We start from the raw sequence: 13,890 nt of genomic DNA, 5'->3' as shown, positions 1-13,890 counted from the left end.
ATCTTATCTGACTTTTACTGATCTGATGTGAAAAAAGGTCAGTCGTGTTCTTCTCATCGATTCATACGCTCAGACACCGTAGCATTCCGTGGTTCGAACAGAGACAAGCCAAAACCTTAAAGACTTCGCGGCAAACCGCTCCGTCACACGCGTATCCTTCCATCACGTCCTTCATCTTCGTCTTCCTTCTTCTCCTCCTTCAATGCACATTTGGGGTGGAAATCGACATTGCACCCGATGCAGCTGTAGGACCACCTACTTCCCATCTCGCCGCAGCCATCACAGCAATACGTCTTGCAGCGGGTCAGCACAAGCTCGTGCCCATGGAGATCACGCTTCACCTTCTCAGGCCACCCCTTTGCCATCTCCTCAATCTTCTGCTCCAACTCCTTGATCCTCTCCTCGCTGAACGGGTAGGCATCAGCTCCATGGATCGTTAACAGATTCCTTGCGTCCTTTGTGAGAGTCCGACCCGTAGGACCAATGGCAACCAGGGAGGGGATGCCACGGACTCTAAAAGTGCGGCTAAAATATTTCCTCCTCTCATCACCAAACGGCAGCGCCAACCAAGGCATGCCTGAGAAGAACTCCTCGAAAGAATCCTGATCGCGGTCGCTGGAGATGAAGACCATCTCGAAAGAACTGTCCATGCTCTTGATCTTTTGATATTCCTCGATCAGCCCGGCAGCAAATTCGCGGTATCGACCGCACCAGCAAGCTGAGAAGTAGAGGAGGATGGTCGCGCCGACAAGCTCCTTCACCGGAACCTGTGAAGCACGATGACGAGAGATTAGCCATCGACGATGCTGAGCTGTGGATTCACTATATGCTCAATTCATTACCTTCGAGCCTTGTTTCCCAATTACATAATCGAGGTCCCCAGAGACAAGAAGATATTCCAGTGTCTGTGCATCCATTTTGGCCTTTGCCTTCTCTGCCATCAAATCCAACCTCTCCTGAGAAAACGGGAACGCTTCCCACGCATCAAATCCATGTTCTTCGACGAGCTCAGCGTAATTGACATCCATAGTTTTGCCATCGGCACCAATCACAACCAAGGCTGGGTTGGCCCTGACATCAAAGCAGCGGCCAAGCTTCTGACGGTTCTTGTCCTCGAAAGGAATCGCGAGCCATGGCATGCTCGCCAGGTCTTGTTCATAGGACGATTTCTCATCATCTAACGACACCAGCACAACCTCAAAGCTCTCCCGGGCTTCCTTGAGCTTCCTATAGATTTGAGCCAGCACCGGAGTGAACTCAGCGCAACAGGTGAAAGCACCGATCGAGAAGTACAAAACCACTATCTTCCCTTCGAGATCCGACACGGCAACATGCTTCGATTCAGTATCGATCAGGTGGTGACAGATGGTAAGCTGGTGGATCAAAACTGTAGCTTCTCTTCCTACAAGGAGGTCATCGATTACCTTGGACCCATCATTGGAGATCAAGTAGTCTCGGGAGGGCGAAACCAACAGTCTTGGAAGAGACTGTTCCTTCTTGGCAGCCTCCTCTTCCTCCTCCCTCAACCGGTTGATCTTCTCAGGAGTAAATGGATACCCCTCTGCACCGTATTCTCGCACAGCTTCGATACCTTGTTCATTAAGGACCTTGCCGCTGGCATCGAGGATGACAAGGTGGGGTATGCCTCCGACCCTGAAAAGCATATCGAGCTTTTTACGTGTGTTAGAGTCTGCAAATGGGATTGCCAACCACGGCATCTTCGAAAAGTATCTATCAAAGGAGTCCTCGTCGTGATCAGCTGGCACGATGACAATCTCAAATTGGCACTGGCCCTTCGAGGAGAGCTCATCGTATACTTCGATCAGCAGAGGAGTGAAGCGTCTGCGGGGTCTGCACCATGAAGCCGAGAAGTAGAGACCAACCACTTTCCCGTCAAGACTGCTGATCGCCACCTGAACAAATCTCTGCTTGTCAGCGAGAATCTATAGATCGCCGTGCATTTTTCATAGTTGAATTAGGCAAAAAAATTGGACTTTTAGCAATAAGCATTTCGCCTAATCTCATCCTCCTCCGTTTTCTTCTCTCTAAACCTCTCGATCCTCAGATTCAAATCCAAGCCTTCGATTCATCCTATTGCTTTATGCTCTTTCTGACAGATCAAAAGACGCCCTGCTTTCTTGTGACGAACACACAGCATATCGTTGGCTCGCCGGAAGGGACAAAGGTTCACTTACTCTAGGCAACGAGAATGGAAGACTACTTCTATAACGATAGATTGGTAAGCAAGTCTCACAAGATCTTGACTTTCTACGGTAATCATGATGCTCAACAAATATTAGCGATTGATGGTAGACACCTTGTCGCCATTGTTACGGAGGAGGAAGTCCCTCTTGTCGCCTGAGAGCAGCGACACCACATCGCTCACTGCCACCTTCGCTGCCATTTCCTCTCTCTCTCTCTCGACGGCAAGAAGGAAGGGGACTTCGACGCCACCTGCTTATATAGACAGGCCAGCGGACCATTGGTTGCCTTCGTCGTGAAGTAACGAACAGTGAACGCCTCGACGCAGAGCTGTTGTCGTTCAACATACACCATTAAGAAATCACTCCATCCTTCCGTCTGAGAATATAATATTAATCACCTCAGCAGTCTGATCTCAAACACCATAGTACGGAAGATAGAAGTGGGTATAATGCTCGGAAGCCAAGGGTTTAAATAATACAAAGAAGCTGATGTTCACATTCCTTTTTGTCCTCTCTGAAAGTTATCTCTAGAAATTAATGGCCACGAGAAAAAGTTCCATCGTCGTCACTTCCGATCATCTTTCTTCTTCTTCCGGTACGTGCTTGTTCGAAAGATTTATTGACCTCTTTAAGACAATCAAAAGTTGCCTATATGACAGACACCATTGAGATCATCAATTACCTTTGGATCTGTCTTTTAAGATCAATTCCCTCTTAGCAGCCTCCTCCTTCTCACTCGACTTGTCGATCTTCTCAGGAGTAAATGGCCCCTCGAAAAGCTTACCGGGCTTTTTGCGTGCGTTGGAGTCTGCATATGGGACTGCCACCCAAATGCATTTAAGGAGTCGTTCCGAGTAATTCACTAAGGGGAGGAAGCATCAGTAGCTAACTTCACTTTCTTATTCACCGTTGGCTCGGGCTCATCCACCTCCACCTCTACCTCCACCTCTTCGGCATCGTCAATGTATTAACAGTTTTTCTGAACTTTTGTTTCGTCCTCACTGTAAGATACTCTTTGCAGTTCTTTTTTTAGTGCTCATTTTTATCACAGTGAAAGCACTAACCTTTATCCTTTGTCGGATCTTTCTTAACAACATTTACTTTACTATCCTTATCTTTACTCGATTTTTTTATTTTTTTTCTTTATCTTTTTAGAGAATTAATTTCTCTTTCTTTATAGTACTCTCTGTCTCCCTCAAAATATTGAGTCTAGATCGTTCATATTAAAAAAAAAATAAAAATAAAAATATATATATATATATATATATATATATCTATATATATATATTTAGTTAGTTTGATTCAGAATTTTTGTAATTATTAAAAAATCGTTCGACAAAAACTAAAAAGAGAGGGGTGCACCAAACAAAAGAAAGATGAATAGGAGGATGCCGCTTAGGTAAAAACGAAGACCATCTATCCAACAGGAAAGCAAGCAAAACCGATGTTACCACCAAAGGCTGCTGGAGGAATACTGTCAACTTTGCGCCTCACCTTCTCCCGCATCCACTCTCCTCAGCCGCGGGAGCCATTAATTCGTCCAAGGTTTCTGTCTTCCCCAACAATATCTCAATCTTTGCATTTTGGATGCGCCGACCCCTGGATTCATGCTTGACATCATCAGTTGATGGATGATGCAATCTTCTTCTCGATAGCCAGGCCATTGTTTTTCAGAATTTCCGCGATAGTGACAACGGTTGCAATTGCTTGGCGAGGTTGAGGTCGAAGAAGAGGGGCTTCTTCTTCTTGGACACCTGGATCCGGTTCTTCTTGTGGGAATCGGCGGCGGTGGCGTGGGGATTGTTCACGCCCTCCGTGATCTCCTCCATCGGGGAGTCCTTATTCCAACAGACGGGAAGGAGGCGACGAAACCCTAACCCTAGCCGTCCGAAAGCCTTTCTTTCGCCCGCCGAAGGGAACCATTCTCTCTATTAATCGCACAACAACGCACCGTGTCAGGCGTTGGGTGTCTCATCGCTGTGGTTTTGGCGTTTCGCTACCCGACGCTTCTCTTCTCAGGTGATCCTATCTACCCCCCGCCCGCCTCCCTCCCATTTCACTCCTCCTCATCGGGGTTTCTGCACCCTAACCCCTATTTGTGATGGATCTGGGCGTCTTTGCATCGTGCTAAGCCCCGATTACGGCATGGGATCTCCATTCCGTCTATGAGAATATGACCCAGCAAGTTTTAGGCTAAAGTCCCTCCTTTTTTTTGTTTCGACTTCTTCGGTCGAGATGGTTGGCGTGAGAGAGGAGTGACATGAGTCCTTGATGATGGGTCGCCGAGTGAGCTGGTGAAACGCTACCACTCCGGGCAGACGGTAATCTCCAGATGCAGTTCGAGCAGGATCAGGACCTTGAGGTCCACGACAATACTGGCGACGATCGGTCAGAGGTTCCTCCCAGGTGCATAAAAATCTGATCTTGAAGTATTGGGCTCTGATTCTCGTTGAATTATTGAGAAAAAAAGGTTGAGATTTCTTTTTGATATTTTGATGGTTGAAGATGGACCCAGTTGATGACAGTCGATATTAAGTTTGAAGAATGGCTTGTCGATTATATTTGATTAATACACATTTAGTTTCTTTCTTTACTTTTTGATCTTTGCATTGACATTCACTTTAATTTAGTTGCTGCTTGCTAACTTAATTTAAGTAGAAACAACATAAGTGAATTGCTTGAACAATCGTTCTTGATATATTTATACCAATTAAGTGGTTAATAGTATGTTCATCTATGAAACATGGTTACAGATATATGTTACCGGTTTTTGGTCATGTAAATGCTCCCATACATCAAATATCGACAAATAGGACACAATCCGGCATGGATACAAATAGACTATAATGAGAAAATAATATAAATATACAATTATAGTTGATAAAGCTTAACATTATTTTTTATTATTTGGAATATATAATATTGATACAAAAAATTAGCATTAATTAGCTGGCATCCCTCAAATATTCATCATGAAGGAATTTTTTCTCTAGCAATTAATACTACAACCGTTTAGTGAATGTAGCATTAACTTTTGATTGCTGAGGTACTGTATGATGTTAACTTCATTATTGATATGAAAGTCAAATATCCTAAAAACCCAAAATTCTTTGGAGAATCATGCACAAAGTATTTCCTAAGTATACTACAACTACTATCCTTATAATTATTTTTAAAGAAACTGGATCCTTCAAGGAAATATCGAAGACATATCCAAAAAGTATCCTACAAATATCATAGTTGACATCTATTCATTAATTTGATGTATCCATATTTCAGTGGTGTCCACACTGTGTTCATGAGAGGAAATAAATTTCTCTTCTCATTTATAAGAATTTGGTTTAGTGGAACAAGGTATTGTCCATTGTATTTCTAGGGCATTGTATAAGTGGCAACCTGACATAAATATTAAAGTTTTCCTTTGTTCAAGAGAAGCTTTCCATGACACCTAGATGCCTATGCTAGTAGCTTTTACTGGACAAAAGAAGTATAAAAACCACATAATAAAGCAAGTGCTGTTACTTTGGTGATATGAATTTGGCAACATTTTGTTGTTTGGAGTTGCTGTTTCTAACTGTAGCTGATAGACTTATTTATTATAGTCCGAGATCTCTGTTCACTTTAAAATTGCTGCCTTGTAACTTGTTTCAATGGTAGAACTTGGAGGAACAGTTTAAGGGTTTAGAATCTGTATTGGTACATGATTGAGCAGAAGTGGACAAAGTTTGACATGGATATTCTATGGCAGTTAATTCCAGGTCTTGTGTGATTCCTTAAACTTCTATTGAATTTGTTCAGATGCATCCGGTGTGGCATCAGTGCAAATGCAACACCACATATGCGCCGTGGGCCTGAGGGACCAAGGACTCTTTGTAATGCATGTGGGATTGCTTGGACAAAGGTTGGTACTTCTAATTTTCTCTTTCTTGCTTTTGCATGTAGCTGTTTAAGTTCTTGAACAATGATCCACATTTTATTATTTAATGAAACTGTTTCTTATGTAATTCCTGGACTTTATTTTTCTGTTGGTGCTGTTGATGAGGTAGAAACGCAAAGATGCATAAATATATGTGCATGCAAAATGTAACTTGACAATTAAAGTCTTTCAACCAATATTCCTCATTTGAGTTACTAATGAGGCTAAACCTTCAGATGCATAATGCAGGACCAAAGAGAATGACTTGCTAAAGCTGTTACAGACCTGAGAAGAATGGACTCAGGCGCCAAAGAGACAAAATACTAGTATGAGGTCTTAAAATTGACACTATTAATGGGAAATATAAGTGCCCCAAGGAGAGAATGCTTATTTTGCAGACAACTATTGGAAAACATCTTAAAGAGCCTTAGAGTGGTATTAAGTGAATCTGACTCTGTACTATGGTAATTAGTTGAAATCAAAACTGTACAGACAATAAACAAAAGAAAGTATTGATACCTCAGTTTTAATATTGGTCATTCAGACTTTCATAATCAGTAGATTAGAAATTTTGATAACAATAGATAATTCATAGGAAAGCTTAGTTAGAGCAGTAATTGTGACCAGCTAACTGGTTTGATGTAGATAAAGCTGCACCAGAAGTTTGATGTTATTCAAATGGACCGGAGAGTATGCATGGCTTCGTGAAGAAAAGCCAATAGTTTTGCAGCAGATTCAGGCCATTATAGCATATGAAAGAGCAAAGAGACAAGATTAAGATCAAGGGTCAAACAATTTCGACGCTTTTGTAGGCCATACTAGAATCTGAATTTCAGATTCAGCATTTATGAAAAACAGAATAGTAAACTATGGAGTTTGGAACATTATGTAGTCAATTGAAAAGGCAAAAGAAGAAAATCAACTATAATAAGCAAAATTTTGAGAGAATTATGAAATAAAATAAAGTAGATTTAAAGTGTTGGAAAGTCAACTCTGTATTATAGTGCATGATTTTATCTAATAGATAATCCTAAAATAAATGCTAAGCAATATGTATATGTCAGTTAAACAACTTCCTTCCCATTTCCTCTTCCTCCTCTTGTTCTTCTTCCTTGTGCTCTTTTTCTTCTTAGTAGTTGAGCTAGTTTCATACTTAGGAGTTTTGGTAATTCCTAAGGTCAACTACAAATTGGTGAATTCATCTGTGGTTTAGTTTAGAATTTTAAGTGCAATAACATGGTGAAAAAGGAGACAAAGATGTAGTGGTTTAGGTGGAAAATTTCTTTTGAAGTCTCAAAGCAATAAATAGATATGGAAAAGCCATAACTGGAATGTGAAAGTATGTCTTGTTAGTTATCTTTTAGAGCTTTCTTAGCTTTTAAATATATTTAAATGTCCTCAAGATTGTTTTTTTGTTTGGTAAGCAGTCTTCATCTTGAATGCCTCTTATACTTCATTGTTTCTCCAACAAGTTTCTTTATATTTATATGTTTCTTCTTTGGAACCTCCAAGAGGCAAGAAATATACTTAGGCTGAATAAAAGCAATCTAATTCCTTGTTTTTTCACATTTGATTTCCCCAATACTCTTTTGCAAGGGATGATAGTTATCTTTGAGTGTTGCCATTTCCTTTTTGGCATTTAGCATTGGTAATTTAAGATCATGGTCTCTATCTTGACCAAAATATTATTTCATCTGGTTATTCTTTTTAACAAGGCTTTCTGTGGTGATTTAGTCTTTACTTGAAAGTGAAAAATGTTCTTCTATCTTTTGAAATCTGTATGTGTAGTTTTTGGGAATCTCCATGACCTTGAGAAATTGGACCTCTCTCAAAGATTGATATTTCAACTATTTCATCTCTCATATTCTATTGTTTTGTGCAACTCCTTGCGACATTACCCACAGTGTCACCACCAGATAACTCGTCTTTCACTGGAATTGCTTGGATTAACTTATGTCTTCTCTCCACCAAGCCAACTTCATCATATTTAAGAGCAACGACACTTCACTGAATCCTTATCTACTTATGTTATGGCCCTTGTACTTAACTTCTTTACATATATATCTTTCATTCATAGCCAAACTCATGAAGTGCTTCAGCGGTTGAATTAGATTGTTGCAACTTGCAAGCATTCAGTGACAGTTCCATTTTGTAAATTTACCTGTTGCTCTTTTTATGCTTTTGTCTCACCAAATTCTTCTTTAAGCTGATGAACCACTATAGAATTTGTATAAACAGGGGAAATTGAGGAGAATGATCGACTCAAATAGCCCTGCATATGAGATCACAATGGCAAAATTGGTGCCAGAAATTGATATGGAATTTGAAAGCGAAGAGAAGGCATATGAGTTCTACAATAAGTATGCGGGGCATGTAGGTTTTAGTGTGAGAAAAAGTTCGTCAGGTAAATCATCTGAAAATGTTACTAGATCAAGAACTTTTGTTTGCTCAAGACAAGGTTTTCGCAAGGACAAAAAGGGAGCAAAAGAAGTAAAGAGACCCAGGCCAGAAACAAGAATAGGATGCCCTGCACGAATGACCATTAAAATTACGCCAAGTGGTAAATACCGAGTGACAGAGTTTATTGGAGAGCACAATCATCAGCCAGCACCACCTTCAACAACCCACATGTTGAGGTCTCAAAGGATAACTATTGAGCTTCAAGCTGCTGAAGCAGATTTGTCTGATGATTCTGCAACAACTCCAAAAACTACCGGTGAGACTGCACCAAGGCCGATTGGTGGTCCTAGAAATGTTAGGTTTCTTCCTGCAGATTACAAGAATAATCTCCGATCAAAGCGTATGAAAGCCATGCAGATGGGTGATGCTGGATCTGTATTAAAGTATCTGCAGAGCATGCAACTTGATGACCCCGCTTTCTTCTATTCTATCCAGGTCGATGAGGATGATAAATTGACTAACATTTTCTGGGCAGATTCAAAATCCATAATGGACTTTAACTACTTTGGTGATGTTGTGTGCTTGGACATGACTTACAAAATAAATGGATATGGTAGGCCTTTGGCACCATTTCTTGGCATGAATCATCATAAGCAAACAACTATATTTGGTGCTGCATTACTGTATGATGAATCAGTGGAATCTTTCAAGTGGTTATTTGAGACTTTTAAAATTGGGATGCGTGGAAAGCAGCCAAAGACATTATTGACGGATCCATTTATGCCAATAATTAATGCTGTAGCTGTAGTCTGGCCAGGCACAAGTCATCGCCATTGTGTATGGCATGTCTACCAGAATGCTGTTAAACATCTTAATCATGTATTCCAAGGTTCAAAAACTTTCTCAAAGGATTTTAGTAAATGTATTTATGATTATGAGGAAGAGGAGGACTTCTTATTAGCATGGAGAGCAATGTTGGAGAAATACGACCTTAGGAACAATGAATGGTTACTAAAGTTATTTGAAGATAGGGACAAATGGGCTTTACCTTATGGCCGAGACATATTTTGTGCTGACATGAAGAGCAGTCTACAGACTGAAAGCTTGAGTGGTGTGCTAAAGAAGTTTTTGAGTCCTCAGTTAGATCTTCTATCATTTTTTAAGCACTATGAGAGGGTGTTAGATGAGCATCGCTATGCAGAACTACAAGCTGATTTTCATGCAAGTCAAAGCTTTCCAAGAATACCTCCTTCAAAGTTGCTCAGACAAGCTGCTAATGTATACACGCCTGTGATCTTTGAAGTCTTTAGAAAAGAATTTGAGATGTTCATGGATTGTATGTTGTTTAGTTGCGGTGAGGTTGAGACAATATCTGAGTACAAAGTTGTTGTCACAGAGAAACCCAGAGAACACTATGTTAGATTTGACTCCAGAGATTGTTCTGCGTACTGCAGCTGTAAAAAGTTTGAGTTTACGGGGATTCAGTGTTGTCATGTATTAAAGGTGCTTGACTTCAGAAATATCAAAGAGTTACCTCCAAAGTACTACCTGAAGAGGTGGAAAAAAGATGCCAAGTCTGGAAGTGAAGGTGGCAATCGGGTGATTGCAACTGATAGTGATCCCAAGTCCCCCACAAGCTCATCCCTGAGTGTTCCAGTGCCATCCTACACGCAACAGCAGGGTTTTCATGGCATGAGTCATTTTGGTCAAGTAAGTCCACTGAAGACTCAACGCTGTGGTAAAACTTGGTATTCTTAAGTCGGTCTCTGTTTGGCTTATAGTATTCATTAAATTGCAGGATTCATCAGTCTCAGATTTGCATCAAGACTCATTTCAGGCTAACACTCAGTTAAATCAGGTAGAAATTTGTCTATAGTGTACTGAAAAGCTTGATGCTGCGAATATCATGATGCTATAAATTTGCAAACTAAATTCTCTTAGTACTGTGGACTAGGTTTTTCTGAATCCTGAGGTATCTTGGTGCTTTGTGACGATGTTGGCATGAAATATACACATTGCCATACAATAGTGATTAGGCAAATACTATCACTTAAATTGTTTGTATTCTAATCTTATTTTATGCATATATTAGATTGTTGATTATGAGCATTATTGTTCTGTCATTACTATGTAAGGATATTCAGCTACAATCATGCACTCCCAACCATTTTTTGGGAGTGCCCATGTAAACTATCAGATCAGTGATCAAGGCTGTTTAGACATTGTAATCTTCACCACCTGGATCATCTGAACATGTGTTGCTTGTTCTGCAAGTTTAAAATTTTTACATGAAGTGATTTAAGCCAGTCATCGCATTTAGATGATGGAATTGCCTTGTATCCAATGAACATTGACTTACATAGCTTATGTGTTTTGCTTTTCTCCTTCAGGTTGTTGCACAGACTCATGGGCCATGGTCTTTGGTAACAAGAGCAAATTCTTCCTAGAATTGCCTTGAGATAGGCATTGAGAAAATTTTGTATTACAATCGACTGATCCACTTGTGTTAGGATTCAGATGAGATGGTAAAGTGACTCTTTGCAACTAGTAGATAGATTAAGCCAACGTGGAGTCTAATGTCACTATTTGTCTGTATTGTAGATTTCATGTTCATGTATCTGCTGAATAATTTGGAGGATATCCTAAGCATAGGAACATGTTGTATCTGGCATCATACCTAGAGAATTTGATTAGCCATTATCTAGTCTAGAGTTGTCCTTTTTGGTTTTTGCCATTGGTTGAATTTTGTGTCATACCAGTCAATTGTTTCCAGCAATAATTCGTTATAAGGTTCTTTTCAATTGCTTTTATTTGCAAATCTGATTTTGAAAAATCTTGTTTCTGCACTGGACTTGGGTCTTATATTTCTGATGATCATCTTTCTTCAGCTTCCATGTAAGTCATGGTTTGTCAATTTACTTGTTAGGCCAGTGGTATAAAGTAGATATCAGTAACTTCTAAAAGCAGCTAATTTATTGATCAAGTGTTCAGCTGAAACTGCAGTATTGGTCTGATTAATTTGTTAGAGAAATTATCATGAACTTTGATCTATTTTGGTGGTGTTCGAATAAAAAATTTGTGTATAATTTGATTGACCGAGTTATTTGGAATGATTTGGTTGTCGTTTTGTGCATCATGGTTCTTCGAAAAATCAATATCTTCACTGGGGAATTTTTTTGCATTCGTTTTTGTGTCCTTCAAATAGCCTTGGTGTTTGATCTTGTTACTTTCCCCTTGCAATTCATATTTATAGAGGGATAGCAGGTGGCTAAACAAGAATTCTGAACGCAGATAAAGGCCTTGTTGTGAATTAGTTACCCATTCAGTCTCCCATATATGTTACACTACTCGTAAGACTTAGGTGGAGAGAAAGGATTACCCAAGCAAACAGTGTAGACTTGGCTTTTATTTTTCTTGGAAAAAAAATGAGGTGCCGCATCAATGCCTTCTCTGAGTAATCATTAATGTAGGAAGCTTCTTGATGCACCTCAACCATCAAGTATCCTTGGAAAATCTTATTCAGCTTCGAGTGGTACAATCAGAGTTAATCTTGCTTTTCATCTTAAGAAGACTGAGTTTAGCCAATAACACAATAATACATGGGTTTCTAAATGGCAATTTATCTATTCAATAAATCATTAGGAGTTTTCCTCAGCACCAGAGTTAATATTAATATCTGCAGTATGATATATATGATCTCAAAGGCTGTCTGATAGTTTGTTGAGCCGTCCATTTCTCTTGATATTGTTTGACAAAGCTGTTTCAGGGGTTGGATGGAAACTCGAAGAAAAGTTGCTGGAGTTGTGGCTGGCCCATGATTGAAGCAAGAGTCACGGTGTCATCTCTGTTCTTGTCATGAAAGCAGGACACATGCCTAACAATCTCCATGGTACATAACTTTAGCTCTTGTGCTTCTTGTTTGCACATCTCTCTGTATCAGCCAAACATCTCATGATCCACATATTTGTGTTTAATCTTATTTTTTACTCTCACAAGCTTACAATCCGAGGGCAAAAGGTTTTGCTGAGCATGAGATGAAATAAAAAGTATTCAATCAACTTGATAGATCTACATTTTATCCTCTTCACTAGCTCTATGTAACCTATGATCTTTAATTGTAGTTTGGGTAGATACTGATGCTTAGAGTGTCTGACTCTGGTCCTTGGAGATCATGTTTGCTGCATTCTACTTTACCCTTTCACACAAGTAGATCTTGGTGACTCACATGATGAACTAACAGATCAGGAGAATAAGTTGAGGCAATTCACGAGTGATGATGATGGATCATGCAATGTTAAATTGCACATCAACAAACTTGATATAAGTTCGAATGTGATGTGTTTGTTTGCCTTCACATACATAGATGAATATGTCCAGCCAACTACCATTTGCAGGTCAAGACAAATGACACAGCCTATTTTCTGATTTTGTTGAATCATGACCATGCCTGAGGTGATGTCTCTCCAACATTTTCTTCATTGTAAAAAAAACTTAACCTCAGCTGCTACTTATATTCATGTCAAAACAACCATTCATCAGCTGCCAATTTGGATGATATTTGAGGCAATGATCAGTGATCTCAGTTTCTCACCAGTGATGAGATTTAACTTTGTTTTCTCCTTCCAGGAAGATGTGCTACCTAACGACACGGAGAAGCTCCTCAGTGGTTCAACAGGTGATGAAGGATACTTTTCTTTAATCAACCTGAACCTTTGTAGCTTAATTAATCATGGTGGAAAAATCCAAACAGCATCACTCCAGGTACATTAAACCAAAGATTCTCTCAGCATTTCTTTTCTTAACACTGTTGCTGGCTTCACTCATGCCTCTCTGCAAGCTAGATTTAACCCTCAGGGTCTTGCCATTTTTGTTTCTTTCCATCTTGGTGTCAGCTTTACACACTAATTGTGGTTAGCAAGTCAAGATTAGATGCTAATAGAAGAATAAGATAAAAGGATTAGCATGGCAATGACATCAAGGATAATGATTGGGCTAACAAAAGAAAAAAAATAACGTATGTCAAAAGAATGCCATCACTTTGTACGCTTATGGTAGCTTTTAAAAGATTAGTGCTGGTTGTTATGGATGAATTGTGTGGCTCACTTCACAATCAAAGACATCATCATATCTTGGAGGTGAGAAAGATGAGGAATCTCTCTTCTCTTCCATCAAATCTTTTGTTTACATAATGTTCCATGGAGATCAACTTTTAGATTGCAGCAACGCAGTTAATTGAGCATATCCATCTTTCTGACTTGTTAACTAACTCCTATCTACAATTCATTATACATTTCAGGTGCTCGGATTAGGAACAAATGATTGGTAGGCCACGTAATTCTCCACTAAATAAAGGTAATTTGGACTAATTAA

The 13,890-nt window shown here is 39.7% G+C and overlaps 2 protein-coding genes across 6 annotated transcripts; one reads left to right on the top strand and one right to left on the bottom strand.

Moving 5' to 3' along the window:
• Positions 1-28: 28 nt before the first annotated feature.
• On the bottom strand, positions 29-2,492 carry LOC135605909 (probable nucleoredoxin 1-1). Its single transcript, XM_065096520.1, has 3 exons — positions 2,318-2,492; positions 843-1,913; positions 29-767 (listed from the first exon to the last, which is right to left on the bottom strand). Exons 1-3 carry the CDS (start codon positions 2,402-2,404, stop codon positions 144-146), a joined length of 1,782 nt encoding a protein of 593 aa, XP_064952592.1. The 5' UTR covers positions 2,405-2,492; the 3' UTR covers positions 29-143.
• Positions 2,493-3,615: 1,123 nt separating this feature from the next.
• On the top strand, positions 3,616-13,400 carry LOC135583613 (protein FAR1-RELATED SEQUENCE 5-like). 5 transcript variants are annotated; one of them, XR_010484604.1, is made up of 7 exons: positions 3,617-4,610; positions 6,003-6,105; positions 8,344-10,230; positions 10,319-10,378; positions 10,911-11,045; positions 12,287-12,409; positions 13,147-13,400. XR_010484604.1 is itself a non-coding variant. In XM_065096517.1 (6 exons), the coding sequence occupies exons 2-6, from the start codon at positions 4,537-4,539 to the stop codon at positions 10,965-10,967; spliced, it is 2,181 nt and encodes a 726-aa protein (XP_064952589.1). In that variant the 5' UTR covers positions 3,617-4,223; positions 4,440-4,536; the 3' UTR covers positions 10,968-11,321. The 5 variants fall into 5 exon arrangements, 4 of the variants coding, with proteins under 4 accessions (XP_064952591.1, XP_064952589.1, XP_064952588.1 ...); XM_065096517.1 differs by lacking the exons at positions 12,287-12,409; positions 13,147-13,400 and having other exon boundaries at positions 3,617-4,223; positions 4,440-4,610; positions 10,911-11,321; XM_065096519.1 differs by lacking the exons at positions 12,287-12,409; positions 13,147-13,400 and having other exon boundaries at positions 3,616-4,610; positions 5,953-6,105; positions 10,911-11,321.
• The last annotated feature ends 490 nt before the right edge of the window (positions 13,401-13,890 follow it).

This window comes from Musa acuminata, chromosome BXJ2-2, assembly GCF_036884655.1.
Source record: "Musa acuminata AAA Group cultivar baxijiao chromosome BXJ2-2, Cavendish_Baxijiao_AAA, whole genome shotgun sequence".
Taxonomy (NCBI): Eukaryota; Viridiplantae; Streptophyta; class Magnoliopsida; order Zingiberales; family Musaceae; genus Musa; species Musa acuminata.
This window is presented reverse-complemented; position numbering and strand designations above follow the sequence as displayed.